Genomic DNA, 25723 nt, shown 5'->3' with positions numbered 1-25723 from the left:
AGTGATGAAAATGTGCATCCATTGAGGTCTGTTAAATAAATTATGGCACAGCCATACAAAGGCAAACTCCACAGCCATACACAGTCATTAAAAATCACAAAGGGGGGTGCGCCTGAGTGGCTCAGTCGGTTAAGCATCTGACTTCAGCTCAGGTCACGATCTCATGGTTTGTGGATTCAAGACCTACATCGGGCTCTGTGCTGACACAGAGCTCCCTCAGAGCTTAGAGCCTACTTCAGATTCTGTGTCTTCCTCTCTCTCTGCCCCTCCCCTGCTCATGCTCTGTCTCTCTCTCTCTCAAAAATAAATAAACATTAAAAAAAAAAAAAATCATGAAGAGGGGGTGCCCAGCTCTTCAGTGGAAAAGCATGCAACTCTTGATCTCAGGGTTGTGAGTTCAAGCCCCACATTGGGTATATATTACTTCATGGGCCCAGTACACTTCTGCTGCGCCACTCTGCTCAGCACAGGTATAGATTACTTTAAATAAATTGAGGAACCTGGGTGGCTCAGTCGGTTAAGTGGACGACTTCGGCCCAGGTCATGATCTCATGGTTCATGATGAGTTCAAGCCCCGCATCGGGCTCTGTGCTGACAGCTCAGAGCTTGGAGCCTGCTTCAGATTCTGTGTCTCCCTCTCTCTGTGACCCTCTCCCTCTCTCTCTCCCTCTCAAAAATAAACATTAAAAAAAAATTTTAATAAATAAAATTTTTAAAAATCATGAACACATGTAATATCATATTTTTCCTTAGTATACTGATGTATAAAACAAGGAGACTATAGAAAATTGTATATGGAAGAATTTTATATTTAAAAAAAATTTTTTTGTTAATGTTTATTTGTTTTTGAGAGAGACAACATGAGCAGGGGAGGGACAGAGAGGGAGACACAGAATCAGAAGCAGGCTTCAGGCTCTGAGCTCTCAGCACAGAGCCCGACGCAGGGCTTGAACTCACGAACTATGAGATTATGACCTTAGTCAAATTCGGACACTTAACCTACTGACCTACCAGACACCCCTATATTTTAAAATACAGTACTCAATGTACCACCATGTACCTTGAAGTTAAAAACCATTTCCCCTCCTATGTCAGAAAAATATGTGTTCTCCATAGTAACTGATACAAGTGGTAGTAAAAAAAAAAAAAAAAAAAAAATAGCTTTTCTACACTTTAACCTCATTTAATTAATCCAATTTGTTACCTTATGTCATTGTGCTAAGAAGTGACATGGAGTACTAATAACCCATGTATTACGTACATTCATGCTGAACTCTACTCCAAACAATCATCAATAGCTACTAAATGCTAGTACCAGAATTTCCCATTTAAGATGACAGAACAGTACCATACTTTAGGTCACTTATGAAAGGTTAAAAGATACAGTATTTGTCCTAAAAACAAAAGCAGTTGAAGTTTAAAGCTATTACTCATTCTTTCTTTTTTTTTTTTTTTTTTAAAGCTATTACTCATTCTTGTAGCTAAACTAACAGCTACTAAAACAAACCTGTGAGCAGACAACTGATTCCCTAAATCTCCTTGCATAACCTTGACTTAATTTGCAACACTCTGGTCTTCAAGTGAGGCGTCCGTCATGGGCCCATAGCCACGGAAGGTCCACAGAGTGCAGGGAGCGTCCTTAGTCCTACGGCGACACTGCAGGACTTTCTCCTTCCCGCTCCCTGTTCCAGGCATTCACCCTTCTCCCGGTCAAGTCCAAGAATTTAAACAGGAAGCAAACCTTAATCTAGCTGCTTTTTTACCATAAGAATGTGGTGGCCAGACATTTGGCTTTGCCCAGAAGAGTCCTAGGTTAAGCATGCTATCCTGGTGTCCTGTTCAGTTTCCCTTTTCACTGGTTTAGAGATAAATTATACAGTCACCAAGTTAAGAACCACACAACTACATGAATAAATGCTCTAGCAGTGAAGAGTGTGCTTCCTGATACATTTTATCAGAAACATTTTAATAATAGGAACAATTTAAGGGAGAAAGGAAACATTCTGTTCAATTTTCCTTTATGACTTCTTAAGTAATGAAATACTAATGGAAATTAGGTTGAATAGTATCTAAAACTTATAATATGCATTTGAGAATGTCACAACAAAGAATTAAATGAGGTAGAGAAAAGAATTAATATGTTTGGTAACTAAGGGGAAAAAGGGGACTATGGCTGTCAAGTTCTGGGTAATGAAGCAGCAGACAATGGTACTAAAACTTCCGGATCCAGTCTTCCCACAAAACATCTCAGACAGCAAGACGTTAACTTGTCCAAGGCTCATGCTTTCTCAGGAATTCCAGTCGAATGAGAAATCCTAAATATACCCTAAAATATCACACTTCACATCCCCCTCCCCCACAGCAAAAGGACTAAACTCTGAGAAAGGAAATCACAATCTCATACACACAAGGTGGGTCCCAGGGGTCTGCCTGCCAACTCCTGTGCTTGCTATCATCTCCACCCACTCCCTAAAAATATGAAAAACAAAACAAAATCAAGGGAAAAAACAAAACAAAACAAAAAACAACTTTGCAACTTAAGCCATGACCTTGCTTTATAAAACGTCACACTCAGCAAATGGCAACTTCATCCTTCCAGTTCCTCAAGCCAAAGAGCCTGGCATCCTCACTGATTGCTTTCTTTTTCTCATAACTTCCAATTGGTCATCGAATGCTTTTAGCCCTCCCTTTAAAATTCATTCAGAATTTGGCCACTTTGCTCCACCTTCGCCTGCCACTGCCCTGGTTCAAACCACCATGGTCTGGATAATTGGCAATAATAGTCTAATTGGTTTCCCTTTTTCCCCTCCGGCTCACTCTGAACACATGCCCCGGGTCACACAATCCGAAGGTAGTGGAGCAGGGACTGGAATGCAGGAAGTAGGAGCCTATGTTCCTAACCACAGTTCTCGATGTCCCTTTTCTGTCTTCACACATCTGTGCACCTAGAATCCAAGCTAGGACCCTGCCATTGAATCATGAAATATCCTCACAAAGCACTGACTTATCTAAAGAGGTGTGAAAAAACAAAACTTCAGTATAAAGACGCTTCACTGTCAAAGGATTCCACTGGGAAAGTTCACTGTAACTTAATAATGAAGTAAATAATAAATGGCTTTTAAGAAAACATCTTTTTTTTTTTTATCCCTTCCTTCCTTCCTATCTGCCCCAATCCTCTCTCCCTGCCTCCCATCCCTTCCTCCCCCTACCCCCCACCTCTTCTATCTTCTCTCTCACTTTTTACTTTAACCACCTGGCAAGGAGATGATAAGCTTCCAAGAAATTAAATATTCAAAATTTTAAAACCTGTTGCTTAGCTGGTTGAAAAAAAGAGTTTCGGATGACAGAGCTACCTACCTGACCTAACCTTACACTTTCTCCCTTTTACCTTTAATATCCTTAAAGTATACCCCAGCACCCAAGCACACTTGCATTAATATTCTTCCCCCAGACTCTTGTTTATTATTTTTTAAAACCTGAAGTATAGTTAAACATTCAATAATAGGCACAGAACTTACAGGTTCTGTTCAGTGACTATTGACAAGTGTCTACACCCATGTAACCATCACCTGAAACAAGATATGGCACATTTGCATGGACCTCAGGAAGTTCTCTCCTGTCCTTTTTTTTTTTTTTTTTTTTCCCCAAGTAATCTCTGTACCCAACATGGGGCTCAAACTCATGACCTGAAGATCAATAGTCAGATGCTCTACTGACTAAGCCAGTCAGATGCCCCTTCCCTGTCCTTTTCTAAACAATTTCCCTCCCTCTCCAGTCTGTAATTATTTCCTGATCTCTATCAGTGTAGAATAGTTTTGTTTTTTCTTGGATTTCATATAAACCATATACTCTATGTTCATTAATGTCTAATTCCTTTCACTTCACACAATGGTTTTGAGATTCATCTGTGTTGCTGGGCCAATCTGTTGTTGGCTACTGTGAACACATCGCAATTTTTTTTCTCCATTTTGCTATAGACAGACATTTCAGTTGCTTTCAATTTTTTTAGCTATGGTGAATAAGGCTGCTATGAACAGTTTTGAATTCATAATTTCAAGGACATATTTTTCATTTCCCTTCATTAAATATCTAGGAGAACTGACAAATCATCAGACAGATATGTATTTAATTTCATCAGAAACTGCCAAACAGTTCTCCAAAGTAACTGTACCCTTTTGCACAACCACCAGCAATGTATGGTTCCAGTTGTATCACATCATCCCCAATGCTTAGTATACTTAGTCTTTCTTTTGTTAGTCATTCTAGACGGTGTGAAATGGTATCTCAGTGTGAGTTTACATTGCATTATTTCCCTGTTGACTAAGTGATGTTGATAGCCTTTGCAAATGTTTATTGGCCATTAGTATATTCTCCTTTGGGAAGTCTGTTCATGTCTTTTCCTCATTTTGTTACTGGACTATTCCTCTTTTGCTCATTTTGCTGTTGGGCTTTTGCAGTTCTTTATATGCCCCAAATACAAGTCCTTTGACACATAAAAGTGGTAGAAATTATTCTTCCATCACTGGACATTCTAATTGTTGGGTGTTGGCTTTTATGTGTTGGCTGTATTCCTTTAAAGAGCGATGGATTTAGTTTGGGTACACGGTTGAGTTACTTGCAATTCATTTGACACTTTCCTAACTTGCTTCTGAGCTTTGTTAGGGTAAGTTTAGATAGGGCTGCAGTCTATGGCTAATTTAACCCCACTCCAAGATTTCCAGCCAGTGTCCATGTATGAAACAGTCCCTCCCTTCATGCCAAGTAGAAACAGACACTATTCCAATCTCTGTGTGAGCTCCTGGAAGTGTTCGGTGTACTAAGTTCCAGTGTGGCTTTCTCCAGCATTATGTGGTTTCATACTGTGCATATGCAGATGAGTATTCAACAAAAGATTCTAAAGGACCCTTCTATAGATCTCCAGAGATCTCCTAGTTCTATGAATTTCTGTGTAGTACTCTCTACTCCAGTTTTTTTACCCCACAAATTCTAGTTGTCTTAACTTCTCTAATCTCTCCTGGGTTCCACTGGGGTTTCCTTACTCTGTGCTGCAATCTAGAAAGTGCCTACAGGCAGTATGCTGGGGCACCTATAGTGCTCATGTCACTTATTTCAAGGCTTGCCATCCTGCACTGACTGTTTTCCAATGTCTAAAAATACTTGTTTCGTATATTTTAATCCTGTTTTCTAGTTTACAATAGGAGGGCAATTTTCAAAGCAGTTGATCCTGCACAGGAAGATGTACCATTTTTATAATAACTCTGTGTTATTTTTTAGTGGTTGCTCTCCAGATTAAAATATGCACCTGCTGTAAGTTATTATGGTCTACCTACAAATAAAAGTGTACTAATTCAGTCTATGAAATTTATGACAGCATAATTCCATTTCCCTCTTGTGGCATCCTCATGGTATTATACTCTATTTCTATATAAGTTGTGAACCCCACATGTTAATATTTTTGCTTTAAATAGCCAATAGTCTGTGTGCATATATTATACATAGCCAATAGCCTATGTGTATACATTACCCAAAAAGGTACCAAAAAGTTTTTCTATGTATTTGTGCCATATTTACCATTTCTGCTGTTCTTTGTTGTTTTCTGTATACCCAAGGTTCCATCTGGTCTCTTTCATCTTTACCTCATAGAACATTTTTTAGCACTTTTTGGCAGTTCAGATCTATAGAGACAAATTCTTTCATCTTTGTTTTAAGTCTATTTATTTTGAGAGAGAGAGAGAGAGAGAGAGAGAGTACGCCATGGAGGCGCCATGCACGCCAGGGAGGTACAGAGAGAGAGAAAGAGAGGGGTTCCCAAGCAGGCTCCGCACTGTCAGTGCAAAACCCGACACGGGGCTCAATTCCACAAACTATGAGATCATGACTTCAGCTGAAATCAAGAGTCAGATGCTTAACCGACTGAGTCACCCAGATGACCCAAATTCTGTCACTTTTTAATCTGTGTGAAAATATCTTTGTGTTACCTTGATTTCTATAGATTATTTCTGCTCAACATAGAATTCTAGGTTGACAGGGTTTTTTTTTTTTTTTTTTTTTCCCCTTCAGCACATTTATGGCTATCATCCCATTGTCTTTAAGCCTCCAGTTTTCTTTTTTTTTTTTTAATTTTTTTTATGTTTTTACTTATTTTTGAGAGAGAGAGAGAGAGAGAGAGCGAGCGAGCAGGGGAGGAGCAGTGAAACTGGGAGACACAGAATCCAAAGCGGGTTCCAGGCTCTGAGCTGTCAGCACAGAGTCTCACACGGGGCATGAACCTACAGACTGCGAGATCATGACCTGAGCCAAAGTCAGATGCTCAACCAACTGAGCCACCCAGGTGCCCCGCCTCCAGTTTTTTTTGATGAGTAGTTAGCCATAACCCATACTGTTATTCCCATGTATATACTGTATCTTCTATTCGGCTGCTTGTGCAATCTGCTCTTTAGTTTTCAGTAGTTTGATTATGATGTGCGTAGGTCTGGAATTTTGTTGTTGTTGGGTTTGCTTTTGTTTTGTTTTGCATTTAGACTACTTAGGGCTTGCTGAACTTCTTGATTCTGTCAACTAAAGTATTTCATCAATTTTAGAAGTTCTTGACCATGGTCTCTTCAAATATGTCTTCTGCCACTTCTCTCTTCTTTCTAAGATTCCAGTTATACACACATTAGACTGACATTATCCCATAGGTGGAAGAGTTCTTTCCTCCCTCTCCCCAACTCTCTGTTCTCTTGTTTATCAATTTGGATATATTCCATCAACAAGTCTTCACATTCACTGATCCTTTCTTCTGATATGTTAAGAAGATATTAAGCCCATGTGACACATTCTTCACTTCTAATATTGTATTTTTCGTATCTGGAATTTTGTTAAGTTTATTTATTATTTATTTTTTATTTATTTTGAGAGAGAGATGGAGAGCAAGCAGAGGAGGAGCAGAGAGAGAGAGAGAAGGAGACACAGAATCCCAAGCAGACTCCTCACTGTCAACACAGAGCCTTATGTGGGGATTGAACCCATGAACCGTGAGATCATGAGCTGGACCAAAACCAAGAGTCGGATGCTTAACCAACTGAGCCACTCAGGTGCCCCTTCGTTTCTAGAATTTCTGTTTGGTTCCTTGGTAGAGTTTCCAAGACTCTGCTAAAAATCCCCATCTTTTCATGCATAATGTCCACCTTTACCATTAGATCCTCTAGCATTCTTTTTTTCATAGTTATCTTTAAATCCCTATCTGATAATTCCACCAGCTGGATTATCTTTGGGTCTCTTTCTACTGGCTATTTCCTCTCCTGATATTTGGCCACATTTTCTTGCCTTTTCTTGTGTCTTGTAATTTTTTATGATAAGACAGACATTCTGTATAAAAATACATTAATGATTGAGGTAAGTAATATTCTACTTCTAGAAAGAGACATTACCCTTCTGTCAGGCCACTAGAATGTCCTCATATGTAAGTAATCTGGGCCTGGGCTTGGATGCAGCATTAGATTGATACAGTCTACCACTGGCTTCAAATATTTAGAGGGTGGGAATCAGTACTTTCACTAGAGCAGGGCCTGGGATCCAAGCCCAGGTAGGATTTCAGAGATCTGCCTGTGCTTCACGGCTAAGCCATGGGCTTTCAAAACTGTGGGAGTGCTTTTATGTGTACACTGTGATTGAACAATTTAAGTAAACAGATGGCAGATGGTGTGAACCAGGTTTCTCACTACTGGAGTAAGAATTTACAGATAAACAAGGGGAGGAATTTAGAATGATCTATGTGGCAATGGATTTGAGTTGGATATGTCAATATGAACTCATTTGTATATATACAGATTAGTATACTTCCTGGCTCTGTCAGCTGAGAGGGCCTACAGGCACAACATCTCAGTAGCAACAAGCACATCTAACACCTAGATCTTGGTTTCTCCATTCTCCAATTAAAGCAACCAGGGCTCCTTGGAGAAAAGGCTGACTCTAGGACCGTGGCAGGAAATATAGAAGATAAACCTGGAGCATCAGCAGTGCCAAAAAGTAAAAAAAGTGGCCACACACACACACACACACACTGATGGGGGTATGTCAAAGAGGCATAGGAGCCAACTGAACCAGCTCCCAATGGCCAGAAGTGGAACAATTTCACCAACAAAACACAGTAGTATTGGATTATAACCTCAAGTATAAAATAAATATCCATGAGTCCATACTGTTAAAAGACTGATTGGACAAATAAATAAATGAGGGGAAAAGAGACAAATTTCCCACACAGGAGGACTCCAAATAATTTACACAGATACTCCACCCTTAAGGACAGGAAGCGTAACTACCCACTTCTTAAGTGTGGGCTTTGCACAAGTGACTTCCTTCCACAGAGTACAGCATGGAAAGAGAGGGAAAAGGAGAAACTTGAAAAACACTACCTCCATCACATGCTCAAGCTCAACATCAACGCCACTAAGTCATGTACCCTTACTACAATGTGTAATAAATGACAATTAATCTCTGTGGTCTTCCTCCCCAAAACCTAAAACCCCATCCTAATTATGAGAAAAATATGAGCCAAATACTAATAGAGGGAACATTCTACAAAATGCCTCAACAATACTCCTCAAAACTGTCAAGGTCATCAAAATCAAGGTTAAGTTGAGAAATTGCCACAGCCCAGAGGAATCTAAAGAAACATGAAAACTAAATGTAACGTGGAACCGTGGATGGGATCTTAGAACAGAAAGAGGACATTAGGTAAAGTCAAAGAACATATGAATAAAGTATGGATATTAGTTAAAAATAACGTATCAATATTAGTTCATTACTTATAGTACATATACCATACTACTATAGGTGTTAATAATAGGGGAAATTCAGTGTGGGGCATAAGGGAACTTTCTGTACTACCTTTGTGATTTTTCCATAAAACTAAAACTATTCCAAAAAATAAAGTTCATTTTAATTTTTTTTAAGTTTATTTATTTATTTTGAGAGAGAGAGAGAGAGAGCCAGAGAGCACAAGTGGGGAAGGTGCAGAGAAAAGGAGGCAGAATCCCAAGCAGGTTCCACACCATCAGCACAGAGCCTGATGCAGGGCTCGAACCCACAAACCATGAGATCAGGACCTGAGCCGAGATCAAGAGTCAGATGCTTAACCAACTGAGCCACCCAGGCACCTCTGAAGTTCATTTTAAAAAAAGAAAAAGACTGGGAACTCACTCTCTGCTTTAAGCATGACTGCCAGATTTTCCCATCTGTTAGGGAATTCTCTTTACTTTCCAGTCCCACACCTTGCTTTCCACAGCACACGTGATCTCTCTCAACCCTGTTCTTCCTCCCCAGCCTTCCTTTTGGAGGGCAGCTTCCAACGTTGTGTGAAAGCCTGGAATGAATTAGAGGAGTTTCTCTCACCTCTCCTGCCCCGTCCCCATTCCTTGGGGACTGGAAGCATCGAGTTTTCCATTAGAGTAGTTCCAGACTCTTGGGGGGAGGTCATCTCCAGCTGTTTCCCTGCTTTCAGCCCTCCTCCATAACTGAAAACCTGGGGTGCTTCTGGGGAGTTTCTCTCATCTCTCCAGGTCAACGCCCTGCTTGCTGAGGGTGGTTGCTGTGCACTAGGGGGGAGTTCTGTGGGCCTCGGGTAGGGTCTCTGTCAGCTCCACTTACTTGGTCCAGGGGTGTGGCTCATTACCCCTGAGCATTCAGGGAAGACCTGTAGGTGAGAGCTGGGGCCAGGTGCAGACTTGCCCTTTGGTATAAGAGCAGCCGGGGCTCCTCAGGATCCTAGCCCGTCCACACTAGCCCATCCACACCAGCCCGCACCAGCCCACCCTGCCAAAGTGTGGCTGGTTTCTCCTCTCCCCTCATCTGCTGCTGGAAGGTTCCTCCTCTGTGGGCTGTTCTATCCCAGAGCAGCGATGGGTTTCTTCTCTAGTGTGAAGCTTTCATTACTTTCTGGAGTTTGGTTCATTTAGGTTTCCTTGTATCTTCAATCTCTTCCAACTGAGCCAGCCAGGCACCTCCAAAATACAATGCTTTTTAAAAGAGACCTTGGGAGGGGCTCCTGGGTGGCTCAGTCAGTTAAGCGTCCGACTTCGGCTCAGGTCATGATCTCACAGTCCGTGAGTTCGAGCCCCGCGTTGGGCTCTGTGCTGACAGCTCAGAACCTGGAGCCTGTTTCAGATTCTGTGTCTCCCTCTCTCTCTGCCCCTCCCCTGTTCATGCTCTGTCTCTCTCTGTCTCAAAAATAAATAAAGATTAAAAAAATTTTTTTTTTAAATAAAATAAAAGAGACCTTAGGGGCGCCTGGGTGGCGCAGTCGGTTGAGCGTCCGACTTCAGCCAGGTCACGATCTCGCAGTCTGTGAGTTCGAGCCCCGCGTCGGGCTCTGGGCTGATGGCTCAGAGCCTGGAGCCTGTTTCCGATTCTGTGTCTCCCTCTCTCTCTGCCCCTCCCCGTTCATGCTCTGTCTCTCTCTGTCCCAAAAATAAATAAACGTTGAAAAAAAAAAAAAGAGACCTTGGGAATTAAACTTAGGGAAATTTATCAGAAAGAATAGAGAATAAAATAGATGATAATAAAAATAAATAAATAAATAAATAAATAAGGAAATTGGAAGTCCAGTCAAGATAATTTAATATCTGTATAGTAGAGGCTCTAGAGGAAAAAAAAGTCAATTAAATAATTCAAGAAAATGTCCCCAAGTTAACTAATGTAAGTTTGCTAACTGAAAATACAGAATGCCGTCTATGACCATACCACCCTGAATGCACCCGATCCCGTCTGAAAACACAAAATGCACAGCATAATGGATTACAAAAGTACACTTATACTAAAGCATATCTTTTTGAAATGTCAAAGCAGTAGAAACAAAGAGAAAACCCTACAAGCTTCCCAAGATGGAAAAATAGGTTACAATGGGTGAGGAGTTAATGATTTCAAACTTTCAACAGCCACAGTATAAGCTAGAAGACAGTGGAATAAAATCATCAAAATTCTGAAAGAAAATGATTCCAGTCTGACGATCATACACAGCCAAAATATTAATCAAGGTTGAGAGAAAAATTAAGGCCCTTTCAGACATGCAACGTATCGAGTAATATGTTCCTATTCCCTTTCTTCAGTGAAATGTGGGAGTGAACCGGGAAAAAAGACAACTCAGGAGAGAAGAAATAGAAGATCCAACACAAAAGAAAAGAGAACCCCTGGAATGATAGCTGGGCTCTCAGAAAACAGAAGCTACCCCACACCAGAGCACCTTGCCCTGGGAGGCATTTCTTCAAGATGACGATGCTAACAGAATAAATGATGTGAGAGAAAACAGAACTTTGGGCAACTGGTAGAAATTTCTGAGTTGAGTTAGTGATGATAATGACCCAGAAATTCCTATACACAAGTTATCCCCTCAACTGAAAAGTCAGGTAATGTCAGTATGTCAAAGATATTACTTAAAAACCCACAGGTAAATCCCAAATAGCTAAGAGTTGAGGATAGCTACCCCAGAGAAAGGGGAATGAAGGCGGGGACTGAGAATTCCTGTTTGAACAATCCCTGACAAACTATTTAACTTGCTGAACTGTATAAACTTGAAAAAATATATACATAGAATAATATGGAAGATGGGGAAAGAGTATAGAAAATCTACCTTGACAACTAAATCTGACCTCTGGAAACAAAGAAGTCTGACAAAATTGTCCCATAAAGTAAAAAATGACAAGAATGAACGAGTTTGGGTGGGGTGGGGGAAGAGTAAGAAAGAAGTAACATTACTTCCATGCTACCAAAACTCTGGTCCAATGCTCAGCATCAACAACAGAAATCCGTAAGTTTCTGGGCTCCATGTCCCTAGCCAGTAAAGTGGGTGTAACAGTATCTCTCACAGGACCACTGGTAGGCTTAAATCAAGATAATGCACATGAAGTGCTTATAGCGATGTTAGATATAAATATTATTAACACAGTTAATAATTCACTCTTCTTTAAATAACCGAAATTCTTTTTTGATATCAAATCAGCCAATTCAACTATCACAATACTGAAGAGTTTACTTGAAGAGTTACCTTGTCTACTCAAACATCAAGGCTTCCAACCCTTTCACAGATGTCTCCTAAACAAGAGGGAGGGAGATAAACTGACTATCCAAGAGAAAGAGAAATTGTTTTAAAAAATACTTATCACACTAAAACTACCCAGGTCACCATGCTTTATCTTACAGGTTTTCGTTGATTATGATCAATCATTCACTCACTAAGCAAGTCAGCAATTAGAATTGAAAACTTTGTACCAACTGTACATTAACGCAGTAATCCTGAGGCAAGAATTTTTCCATTTCAAAATAAGCAAAGTCTCCAACTTATGCACAGATTGTCTTCTCCAAGTTCAATTATACGCTGTTAAAAAGCTTGAGAAGCATTTTTCCAAAGAAACAAAATTATGAAATAAAGTTGAGACCCTGAGCAATCACCATAGTAACTCCATAAGTACCTAAAAACCATAGAAAAAGAAATAAAACCACTTCTTTTGTGCTCCCACAGCTAGTAAAAAAAAAAAAAAAAAAAAAAAAATAGCTCTTATTTGAGATTAGACATTATATGCCACATCTGGTTTCATTCATCTTTGTATCCTTTTAAACATAAACCATATAAAACAAAGTAGCCGCCTTCTCTCAGGAGCTTAAAATATTTACTTAATGAATGAATACCTAGAATTAAGAGTCCAGCTTGAACCATACTCTTTCCTATGGAGAAATGCATTACAATTTCCAACTGAAGGAACATCTTCCTTTATCCTGGCAACGAGCCCAGTTTGAACACCAAGAATAATACAGTGTCAGCAGATACTCCATCGACATAATAGTCATTCCTCCTTAGAAATCATATTTTGGTCAGAGATCACTCATATTATTGTTAAGTATATAAAAATCACTAAATTGGGTTTTCCAAATATAAAACTTGACCTTCAAAACTTCCCTGATTTCTTTCCCTTTTAATAGCAGCCATCAACATTTTATCTGGAAAGGTTTTTCCCCTAGTTTTATTGGGATTAATTGACATATAATACTGTATTAGTTTAAGGTATACAGCATAACAATTTATGTACATATAGTGCAAAATGATCATGATAATTCTAGTTAACACCCATCACCATACAGTTACAATTTTTTTTTTCATCACAAATGTGATGAGAACATTTAAGATCTATTCTTCTCTTAGCAACTTCCAAACATGCAATATAGTATTTTTTTTTTAAGAGAGAGAGCACACGTGAGCTGGGAAGGAACAGAGGGAGAGAGAATCTTAAGCAGGCTCCATGATGAGCACAGAGCCAGACACAGGCTCGCTAGATCTCACAACCCTGAGATCATGACCTGAGCTGAAATCAAGAGTTGGATGCTTAAGCGACTAAGCCACCCAAGGTGCCCCTCAATACGGTATTTTTAACTATAGTCACCATGTTGTACATTACACCCCCAGAACTAAGTTATAACTGGAAATTTGTACCTTTTGACCACCTTTACACATTTCCCCCATCCCCCACCTCTGGCAATCACAGATTGGTTCTGTGTCTGGGCCTTTGGTTTTTTAGATTCCACATGTAAATGAGATCATACACTATTTGTCTTTCACTTAGCATAATGCCTTCACGTTCCATTTTTTTTTTTTTTTTTTGCAAACAGCAAGATTTCCTTCTTTTTTATGACTGAATATTCCAATGTGTGTGTGTGTGTGTGTGTGTGTGTGTGTGACACATTTTCTTTATCCACTCAGCCACTGATGGACACTTAGGTTGTTTCCATGTCCTCAGTATTATAGATAATGCTGCAGTGAATAAGGGGGTACAGATGACTCTTTTAAGATAGTGATTTCATTTCTTTCAGATATATCCCCAGAAGCGGAATCACTGGATCAAATGGTCATCCTATTTTTAATTTTTTGAGGTAGACGTTTGATTTGCAGTTTCTGTACTACTTCAAGTTAGTACAGAAGCTTATCAACTGCAAACTTAATACCATGTTCCCCAAAAATACAAAAAAAAACACCCCATATTAAAAGAAACAATATTCAAACAAAAAGATCTGATTAAAACCCAGTATTTCTGTAGCTCAAATGGAACTACCTACTCTTTGATATTTCAGAAGCAAAATAAAGTTACCCAACACAAAAACAAATTATTTTAGGCACCAAAATAATTGCAAAAATAACTGAAAATTATAGGTTAAAATTCTAGAATTTAGTAAACAACATATCCAATATGGACAATGATACTGATTTTCATAGTTTAAAACCTGAGAGAAATTTACCTTAAAAAGAACTCCTTTAATTTTTCATTACTCTAAAAAAAAAAATTCAATCTCTATAATATACCCAAACAGGAATAAAGATTAATTTATCCTAGAGAGAGAGAGAGAGCTCACTTCAAGCTTTTTTGGAATGACTGATCATCACGTTTCTTCTTCCAAACACAAAATTCGTATAGATTGTCACCTTAAATGAGATAAAGCATAGAAACTGCTTAAGCTCCAATCTAGTATCATAAATTACTCCATCAATGTTATTTCTCTTGAGCACTCTTTCTACTCTAAAATTCTAAACCCCCAATAAAACCAACTTACTTTATTTCTTTATAATGCTTTCATCATATGTAAATGTATGAAGGCTATCTAAATATTTGTTAGAACAAATGTAGGAGGCTGAAGACTACTTGATGATGACTACTGACAACAACAGAAGCAGAGACACAGGTCATGTCATCAGCTGAGGAGACAAAAGCATCCCAGACCACCGACTACATGAACACAACTAAAGATTTTTAAGTGAGGTCTGTATGTGATATTTTTGAAAAATATTTGTACATCCAAGAAAATTTAATCATAATTAATTAAATCTATGTTGACTTTCGTTTCAAGAATGTTTTCTGTAAAAAGAGCAATGTACAATGTCTCTGCATTGGTAACCTATGTAATAAAACGTGAAACTCACTAAGGAAAAGCAGAGCAGGAACCATTAATGTATCACTTTTAGAGGTCTAACCTTATATGAAAAAAGTAAACATCATTAATTGCAAGCATATTCCAAACTTTTAGGAGAATTAAGTGGATTAAGAAATAAAGATTAAGAGGGCATAAAGAATTTGACACTCGTTCTATGATTTCAATATATTTTATAGGCAAATTGACACATCCATCTGGCTTGTCAGAAGGGCTGTCATAATATTCTCAGGTTAACATTTTAATAAACGTTTTTCTCATTTTTCCAAGTATCTTAGACAGCATTAAAAACTTCATAACACGATGTCACTGCTTTGGAAAAAGTCTGGTTGTTCCTCAAAAAGTTAAACATAGAGTTGCCATATGACCCAGTAATTCCATTCTAGCTATATACCAAGAAAAACTGAAAACATACGTCCACACAAAAACTTTCACAAATGTTCATAGTAGCATCATGCACAATAGCCAAAAAGTGGAAGCAACTCAAACATCCAACTGGATGGATAAATAAAATGTGGTATATCCATCCATACAATGGTGTGTTATTCCACCCTAAAAAGGAATGAAGAATTTGATATGTACCACAACAAAGACAAAACCTGAAAACCTGCAAAGTGAAAGAAACCAGACACACCAGGCAGTATATGGTACAACTCCATTTACATGAAATATTCAGAATAGGCAAAGCCATAGATATGTAAGTGGATTATTGGCTGCCACGAGCTGGCTGCCACGAGCTGGGAGAAAGGGGAAATGGGGAGCGACAGCTTCATGGGTACAGAGTTTCCTTTGGGGGTGATGAACAAGGTCTGGAACTAGATGTGGGGTGGCTGCACAAGACTGTGAACATCTTAACACCACTGAAACTTTTCATTATGTGAATTACATCTCAATTAAAACAAGAAACTCTATGTTACAAAAAATAGACATTGACATCCTATCAGAGAAACACAGATTATTTTGGCAGCCATTTAAAAACCTTATGGCTGCAGGGGTGCCTGAGTGGCTCAGTCAGTTAAGCATCCGACTTTGCCTCAGGTCATGGTCTCACCATTTGCTCCAAATGGAGCCATTTGCTTTATATACATTATTACTTATTTCAACCTCATGATACTTTACAAGACAGGTTAACTAACTTATCTAAGTTCACAACAGTAAGTTGTAAAGCCAGAATTGAAACCAAGGTCTGTTGGGCATACAACTGTTTTTGCCAAAACATTCTGAGTGTTGACTACAAAAGAATATATTTTCAGTTTAATTGGCAAACATTCATATTTTCTCCTGAACACGGTTTCCAAGTGGTTAGGAAATGAGAAAGAAAAAAGCAATTGAAAAGAACATTATTAAAGAGTAAAGTGAGGTGTCTGGAAAAACATGCAATGCATTCTGTGCCCACTATATGCCACATGTGTGCTGGCATGACCATTGAACTGTTACAACAATCCCGGGACATAAATACCAGTATTTCATTTTTTACATAAGAGGAAGCTGAAGCTTAGAAAGTTCAAGAAGGTCCAAGTTTAAAGACATCACAAGGCACAGAACTGGGATTAGAAATCAAATTCAGTTCATCAATACATATTTACTCGGTGCTTACTAGATTTCAGGGCTAGAAGAGGCACTTAGAATAGAATATTAGAGATCCCCCCACATACAGCTCAAACCAAACCCATTTTCTTTTCACTTGAGTGAGTCATTGTGAAATTGAAAAATCCCTGTAGATTTTTTCCTTTAATAGCTTTGTTTTAAATAATTATTCATGCTGGGGCACCTGGGTGGCTCAGTCAGTTGAGCATCCAACTTCGGCTCAAGTAATGATCTCACAGTTTGTGGGTTCGAGCCCCACATCAGGCTCTGTGCTGACAGCTTTCTTGGAGCCTGCAGGAGCCTGCTTCGGATTCTGTGTCTCCTCTCTCTTCCCCTCCCCCATTCACGCTTTGTCTCACTCTGTTTCTCAAAAATAAATGAATGTAAAAAAAATTTTTTTAATAATTATTCATGCTTTGGTTAGATGTGTTAAGTACTGCCCCCTCAACTCCAAAGCTGACTGCCAGGAAAACTGAACAAACCTCTAGTAGCAAATGTAAAAATAGAAGCAATTCTGTCCTACATGCATGATTTTGAACGTACTGCTGGATGGAGAAGACCACTTTGGAAAATATACTTCACGTGTTCTGAAAGATGAATTAAACCCTTTAGCATTCTATGAAGCTTCTAAAGGTCTATCAGATGTTAAGTGACAACAGTGAAATTTCAAAAAGAACAGGATAAGTCAGCACCAGAGCTGGTTTAACATTAATAATAAGTGATCTAATAAATAGGCCTATGTTTGCCCAGTCAGGCTTTGCTTATTATGTCAGTTGGAAAGCCGGAAGGAAACTGGTTTTAACTCCCATACAACCTGTATCAGGACAACATCACTTTATCAGAAATGGAGCTGATGTCAGCATAACATTGAGACAGTTCAAATTTAAAACTGACCTTTCTTTTCTAATTGTTTTTGCAATTCAATCATAGTATAGAATTGAGGGCAAGCAACATTTACTGAGAGCTTTCTATGTACCAGACATGACATGAATCTTATTTAATTCTCACAGCCACCATGCAAGATATTAACTTTGTCTTTTAGAGGAAGAAACAGAAGTTTTGAGAAGTGAAATAAGTTTTCTAAGGTCACACAGCTTTCAGAGAGGCAGAGCCAAAGCTCAAATTCAGATGTTAGTTATCATCATGTTCCAGAGCACTAAAAAGCTATCAGTTTCTTACCTTGTAAAGAAAATTTTATAAAAAAAAAAATAGTAATAGCAGAGAAAGCAGAGTAACATAGTGATTTGGATTATAAACTGATTTAGTACCTCAAAAGTAGTATAGGGTGATGTTGACCTATTAAAAATTCCTGGGAAGGTCACTGTGAAAGAGAATATAAAGTGCCTTAAAGTTAAAATAATAGTCTTTTAATAACATTTAAAATTAACAAATAAATATAATACTGAATACTATCAACAGAGAATTAAGTTAAAAAAGAAAAAAAGGAAAAGGAAAAGCTCTATTCTAAAACAATGGTGTTTAAGAGACTGGACCAGTGTAGGCTGGCTTAAGGTAGCACTTCCTGGTTAACCCCATGAAAAACCAATCCCTATAAAAATATGGAAAGATAATGAGATAACATAAAGATACGGAAAGAAATGCCAGACTTAACACTAGGCCAGTCTTCTTTCCAGTTACAAATAGTACAACATAGTGCTTAAAAGTCTTCTGGAGTCAGTCTCTCTGGGTTTGAGTCCTGGCTCTTCTACATACTAAGCCATGACAGTGACTTTGGGCATGTTATTTCACCAATCTGGACCTCAGTTTTCTCCTCTGTAAACAAAAGGAGGTAATTGCAGAAGACAGACTTGTTGTAAAGATTAATATATATGGGATTGTTAGAACAGAGCCTCAAAATACTAAGTACTCAATAAATGTGAAATTGTCAGTGGTAATATATCATTTCCCTGAGTCTTTACTAAGCTGCTGAAAATTGATGCTCATTATTAATCACCAAATGGGGAAGGGATATAGTATGCAGTTTCCTCTCAAAATTACTTGATGGAACCCACTTTTTCGCAGCCCATCAAAAAGACTGGTTAATGTTTTTTTTTTTAATTTTTTTTAATGGTTATTTATTTTTGAGAGAGAGAGAGAAAGTGAGCATGAGTGGGGGAGGGGCATGACACAGAATCTGAAGCAGGTTCCAGGCTCCAAACTGTCAGCACAGAGCCTGATGCGGGGTCACATCCACAAACCATGAGATCATGACCTGAGCCAAAGTGGGACACTTAACTGACTGAGCCACCCAGACACCCTGGTTAATGTCTTTAAAACAAAAAACAAAAACCATACTCTGAGAAATAATAGAGAGTTCCATCACTTAAATAAAATGTTAAAAAAAAAAAACCAAGAACAAAAACAAGATTGGTGCTTCCCAGTTGGTGAACACATCAAGGTGCTGGAAGGGTGACGTGTCCAGAATGGGAGTGGAAGTGCCGTTTCCCCCATGCCCTGCCCTACCTGTCTCTTCCATTTGGCTGTCCTTAAAAATAAACTAGTAATACCTCCTTACAGATTCCAGCACATGGATTCAGTGCCCAGAACCTATACATGTAGTGGAATGAAATACCATTTTATTTTCCATTCCATAGCCTGCATTGGCTTCAATCCGTTAAATACTGCCCCCTAAACTCCAAAGTTAACTGCCAGGAAAACTGAATAAACCTTCTGTAGCAAATGTAAAAATATAAGCAATTCTGTTCTACATGTATGATTGTAAACATACTGCTGGATGGACTGATCATCAGATCATTCATTCAATTATCCAAAATATTGTGTGTTACCTACTCAGTCATCATCCAGCCTGCAATCATCTGAATAAGAACAAAAAATGTTTCCCATTATCAAGATATGGCCGTCTATGTAAGTCTCATATCCCCGGTATAGATTTAAAGTCAATATTCAGATGGTGTTTTTGCATTTGATGTTTACTGTGCCCATTTGTGAAATTTACAGTCATTGCTGGAAGTGCCAACCATGCCACCCTATCACTAAGAATTTTTCTAAGCAATATGTGTCAGGATCTTCAGAAATGCATACAGCCTTTGATCAAACAAATCCATTTCCAAGAATCTATACTATGCAAATAAATAAAGAATACACAATAAAATTGTATGCAATACACATATTGTAACATGGTTTAATATTCTAAAAAATTAGAAATACAGTTGACTCTTGGGGTGCCTGGGGTGGCTCAGCTGGTTGAGTGTCCAACTCTTGATTTTGGCTCAGGTCACGATCCCAGGGTCATGGGATCGAGCCCCATGTCAGGCTCCGTGCTGAGTGTGGAGCTTAAGATTCTCTCTCCCTCTGCCCCTCTCCCCTACTTGCACACTCGTTCTCTCTCTAAAAAAAAAAAAAAAGAAAAGAAAAGAAATACAGTTGACCCTCGAACAAAGCAGAGGTTAGGGGCATCAACTCCCACACAGTCAAAATTCTGACCATAACTTTTAACGCCCCAAAGACTTAACTGATAGCTATTGTTGAGCTGAAGCCTTACCAATAACATAAACAGGTGATTAAAACCTACTGGTAGGTATAAAAACAGGTGATAAAATACCTACTGGTATGTAGTATGTACTATATACTGTATTCTTAGAATCAGTAGGTTAGAGAAAAGAAAATGTTATTAAGAAAATCCTAAAAAAGATAAAATACATTTACAGTACTACATTGCATTTGTTGAAAAAAATCTGCATGGGCATGCCTGGGTGGCTCAGTTGGGTAAGTGTCGACTCCTGGTTTCGGCCCAGGTCAGGATGAACCCCACATTGGGCTCTGTGCTGACAGCATGGAGTCTGCTTGGGATTCTCTCTCTCCCTCTCTCTCTACCCACCACCCTGTCCCACCCCCCACCCTACCCCTGCTAACATGTGTATGAGCTTTCTCTCACTCTCAAAATAAATAGACAATTTTTTAATCTGTATATAAGTGGACCTGCGTAGCTCAAACTTGTTTTGTTCAAGGTCAACTATATTAGAGAGTCTAATTTTAGGGGAAGGGTTAAATACAGAGTGGTATATTCGTCATATTGTGCAATCATTACAAATGATGTTATGAAGGTTATGAATAATGCTATGTGAAAAAGCAGATTACTAGTTTAGGTTTACAGTATAAGCATAATTATTTACCTAAAACAAACAAACCAACAAAACACCAAATAATCAAAATTTAGAGAAAAACTCAATCTAAAAAGAAAGACACCAAAATACCAAGTGTGGTTGATTTGAGCCATGGGTAACCCTTCCTTCCTTACTTCTTACATTGTCCAAGTTTTCTTTACTGAGTGTATCTTACTGTTAAAATATTTCTTGAAAACTCAAAAAAATAAAAGGTTCAATTTTTTTTAAAGGTTGAATTTTTCTCTCCAAAATTGTCATTAACTCTTACTTGCCACCACTTGCCTTTGAGCTAAAGTTCTAATATGACAAAAGAAACAATGTGAGACAGATCAGCCTAGTGGTTAAAAAGATTTTAAAAAATTGTGGCATGTGATTTCTTTTGAATATTATCTATTATTTTGTGAGAGGCAGAGATAGTTATACATCTAAAGAAATCATGTTTTCTGCTGGGAGAACTGTTCTTGGTTTGTATAGTGAAATCATACATACCAATTATTTCTTTTTTTAATTTATTTTCTTTCTTTTTTTAATTGAAGTATAATTAACATACAGTATTATATTAGCTTCAGATGTACAATACAATGATTCAACAATTCTATCTGTACATTACTCAGTGCTTATCAAGGTCAGTGCTCAAGAGTACACCAATATTCTTAGGGCTGCGCAAAAACACCATGCATCATGCTTCTAAGTATTCCTTGCCCCGAGGAAGTCTGAAAGCATATTTTAAATATGCCAAAGATTGGGCGCCTGGGTAGCTCAGTCGGTTAAGCACCCGACTTCGGCTCGGGTCATGATCTCGTGGTTTGTGAGTTCCAGGCCCGCGTCGAGCTCCGTGCTGGCAGCTCAGAGCCTGGAGCCTTCTTCAGATTCTGTGTCTCCCTCTCTGACCCATCCCCTGCTTGTACTCTGTGTGTGTGTGTCTCTCTCTCTCAAATAGGAATAAACATTAAAAAAAATTTTTTTAATATGCCAAAGATCAACGTAAAACCTTTGGCTTCAAGAAAGGCATTTTGGGAGAGGTAAAATTTTGAGAGTATTATTTTGCAACTTTGTAATTTGACACATTTTCTAATTTTAAAAATAGACATTTAATATGTAGCATTTCAGGTTATACTTTTTAACTTAAATATGACTTAAATACTGCTGCAATAGTATTAAATTTTTAAGTCATGAAGAAGATCATTAATCATCCTTACTGCTAGTCCCTCCTTTTGGGACTCAGAATTTTTTACATACCCCTTCAAGCTGGCATCAGGTTTTCCAAAGGACTGATGACCTATGATTTCTCACCCCAATTTGGACTCAGGATTATCTCTACCTACCTACCCACCCCTTAGAGACAAGTTTGTCCTGGTCAAAAGATCACGTGACCACCAATCGCTTCTGCCCTGCCATGCTCCTTACCAGGGCTAGGCCTTGCCAAAGAAGAAAACACCTCCATGCTAGGGTTCTTCATGACATGCTGAGCAAAGGCCACAGATTGCTAAACATTGCTAAGTAGACCTGAAAATAATGAAGTCATCCAGTTTTGTGCACAACCAGTATCTCAGTCTGTCAGCATAAATACATTTTCCCACAAAATCAATAAAAATTTTGAGACCAGCTAAGACTACCATGTTTTTCATCATTACCACAATCATCCAAACCTAAGCCCCTCCAATTTAATTCCTCTTTGTCGCTGCACTCTGATCTCATTTCTGGTGTGTACTCCCCCTCCTCGACTACCACACATGTCCAATAGCTATATTTCCTGATAACCCTTTACATGTTCCACTGTAAACAAATACCCTAAACCTTGAACCAATTTGAATAACATTCCAGCAGTCTTTCTGTCTAAACTAAAATCTGAATGCAAGCTATTCTTTCTCCTGCTCAGCCAAGGTGAGGCATGGAGGTCATTCTTTATTCACCAATGCAGTTCTTTACCCTCATATAAAAGTACCTCTGTAGAGGTTTATGTCCTGTTCCTGCCTTTCTCTCCTTGTTTCTGTCATCGACTGACCTCTTGGTCACTCTCCCACGTTCATTAAAGACTTTGGAACAAAGTTCATAATCTTCCCAACCCTTGTCCTAGAACCATTCTGAGCAACTTACTTCCTCTGTAGCTGGCTCCTGTTAACACCCTAGCTTTACAGTTCCCTTATCTGTTCAACCCCCGTAACCTTCACTTTCTCTCTACTTCAGAAATCTGCTCCATAACCAGCTCTTGCAGTCAGTCATAACCAGCAACTGCTCCTCTTATTTAATCTGAAATTTAACTTAATCTTAAATTCCAATATCCAGTCTCGACACTTCATATCCCAGCTGCTTTCCGGTTTCAAAAGTTACCCCCTATTCAGCTTAGCCTCAATGGCCCATCGCTTTAAACCCTGTCACTGCTGAAATCTCTTGCCTCCCTTTCTGCCACACTGGCCCATTAGACAGGGACTTGTTCAACTTGTCTGCTCACTCAGGTTGCTGAGCCCTGACATGGGGGGAGAAGATCACTCACACAACTATATACACCAGAGCCATGAAATATGTGTCATTACAATTCGTCTAAGTAGTCCATTCTATTAGCCCTCTCATTTCCACCAATGGTCTTCTGAAAATGCTCCCTTCTCCTCAAACTCTCCCCTACAATCACTATTTTCTTACTTGATAAACTCAGCTAATGACTTTAACCTCCCCACACTTTACTGAGAAAATTAATCAAGTGTAAGGAGGCCCCAAATCCCTCACCTACCACCCAAACACTTTTCTTCCTCAACACCATCTCTCCTTCCGCGACTCCTATGTCAGTAGAAACTATACTCTTACTCCTACTCCAGCCCTATATCTTCCCTCCATTCCCACTAATCCTGAGGATAACATTCAGTCTCACATACTTCCTTTTTCCTGAATCAACTTCTCCCTTTCTGCCAACTTCTGTGTAGTGCATAACCATGTTGAAGTCACTCTCATCTTGATACAGCATGCCCTCTACCTACTATCCTTCAAGTTTTTTTTAAAAGAATGTCTGCACTTACTGTCTCCACCTTCTCGCAACCTTTCACCCTTCATCATCAGCAATCTGGCAGTTATCTCCACCACAGACGCTCCATCGATGCTCTTCTAAAGACCATCAATCAGCTCCTTGTTTGCTCAGTCCTTATGTCCGTTGACCTATTTGAGACATTTGACACTGCTGACCACTGTTCCTTAAGACTTCTCAGTTTTCATTTGACAACCGGAAACCTACTTTATGACCAGAACTGGGGATAAAATGAGGAACATGACAGAGTTAAGCCCTCAAGGAGCTTAGAGTCAAGTGGGGAAACTTCTATGATAACTCGTACTCTTCTTTCAACCTTGCAGATCACTCCTTCCTTTCTCTACTCGGTGCTCAGAGACTGACGTTCCCTCAGGACTCCTTCCTTTGCTCTTCTCACTTCCAACCTGGGATTACCATGTTCACACTGCCTACTCACTGATGACGACCAAATGTATATCTCTAGTTTAGAATTCTATCCTGAATTGTGGACTCACTCATTCTATGAAAAGATATTGGTACTTCAATATCTATCTTGAGAGTACTTCTGATGTACAAAAGTTTTTAATTTTGATAAAGACAAATTTATCTACTTTTTGTGCTTCTGGTGTCATATTTAAGTGTTTTTTTAAGTTTCTTTATTTTGAGAAAGAGTGCACGTGCCTAAGCCAGGGAGGGGCGGAGAGAGAGGGAGAGAGAGATTCTCAAGCAGGTTCCACGCTATCAGCACAGAGCCCAATGCCAGGCTCAGTTCCATGAACCATGAGATCATGACCTGAGCCGAAATCAGGAGTTGGATGCTTAACCCACTGAGCCACCCAGGCATCCCTGGTGTCATATTTAAGAAACTGTTGCCTAATATAAGATGAAGAATATTTACATCTACATTTTTTCTAAGAGTTTTATGGTTTTGGCTCTTACATTTAGGTCCTTAGTCCAATGAAACCACAATTCTTGAAAGTTAAGAATTTCACGTGCAAGATCTAGGGTTTTTTTTAATTCTAAATTAAAAAAAAATTTTTTATGTTTTATTTTATATTTGAGAGAGACAGAGACAGAGCGCACGCAAGGGAGGGGCAGAGAGATGGAGACAGATTCTGAAGCAGGCTCCAGGCTCCAAGCTGTCAGCACCGAGCCCAACGTGGGGCTCAAACTCACAAGCAGTGAGATCATGACCTGAGCTGAAGTTGGATGCTTAACTAACTGAGCCACCCAGATGCCCCAGGGTTTTTTTAAGTTCTAAAACCCTGACTTCCAGCACCACAGACCAAAGCAAGAAAACTTTCCTGGTAGAGTTTATACTGTAAACTACAGCATAGAGGAAGTAGGAGGTGCTGGCGTAAATGCAATTCTCCCACAACAATTGAGAGGACATAAAAACCTGAAGGAGGAGTACGGAGAGAAAGGGGAGCTAGAAAATAGTTAAAAGTTTGGAATTTTTCCTATCCCATCTGCGACTATGTCTTGGGGCGAGAAAGGGTGAGAAAATGTTTGTGGGTAAGGACTCAGAAGATAACTGTCTTTCCCTTTTGCAAGTTATAGTCCAGGGAACTGTATGTCTTTTAGCAAAAATCTCGCACCTGCCACTATATTAATGTGGTAGGTCAGTAACAGCCAAGGACATGCTCATACTATATTCCTGAAAAGCTGCCTCAAAGACCCAAGCACACCAGCATGCTGTAGAAACCATTCAGAAGTTTGTTTGGGGCCACTGGGCCCAAAAGAGCCCGGAATTAGGGTGGGTCCAGCACACACAGACCTGCTGACCAGAGGTCAGTAGTAGCAGGGACATCAGCTTCAGACACAGCACAGCAGGCAGTGCCAATCAAGACTAAGCCAGCCAAGGTACAGCTCAGCAATGGCCAAAGTCAGAAAATGGCACAAAGATGAGATGCCCCCTCCTCAATGCCAGGAAAAATTATAAAGCTTCTCTACCAATAGCCCCAACCCAGAAGAAAAAAAGGAGAGCTATGTGGAAAACTGAATCCTTGTAGAATGAAGCACAAAAAAATAAAAAGCTGAAAACACAAAAAGAGTAGGTAAGAAACAC

The 25723-nt window shown here is 39.1% G+C and overlaps 1 protein-coding gene across 7 annotated transcripts in view; it reads right to left on the bottom strand.

The window, feature by feature from the left end:
* Window positions 1-25723, bottom strand: part of SHLD2 (shieldin complex subunit 2) — an 83862-nt gene that overhangs the window by 45822 nt on the left and 12317 nt on the right. Inside the window, exon 2 of one of the 7 annotated variants that reach the window (XM_045437928.1) lies at window positions 23672-23807. The exons of 3 other annotated variants lie outside the window; for them this stretch is intronic. In XM_045437928.1, coding sequence (XP_045293884.1) covers window positions 23672-23708 — 37 coding nt within the window. In that variant the 5' untranslated portion in view covers window positions 23709-23807. Of the gene's footprint in view, window positions 1-9183; window positions 9500-12022; window positions 12072-14376; window positions 14427-23671; window positions 23808-25723 lie in introns of those variants that run through there. 3 more of the 7 variants (XM_045437931.1, XM_045437930.1, XM_045437929.1) reach the window with 3 other exon arrangements.

Source organism: Leopardus geoffroyi, chromosome D2 (assembly GCF_018350155.1).
Source record: "Leopardus geoffroyi isolate Oge1 chromosome D2, O.geoffroyi_Oge1_pat1.0, whole genome shotgun sequence".
In the NCBI taxonomy this organism is placed as follows: Eukaryota; Metazoa; Chordata; class Mammalia; order Carnivora; family Felidae; genus Leopardus; species Leopardus geoffroyi.
This window is presented reverse-complemented; position numbering and strand designations above follow the sequence as displayed.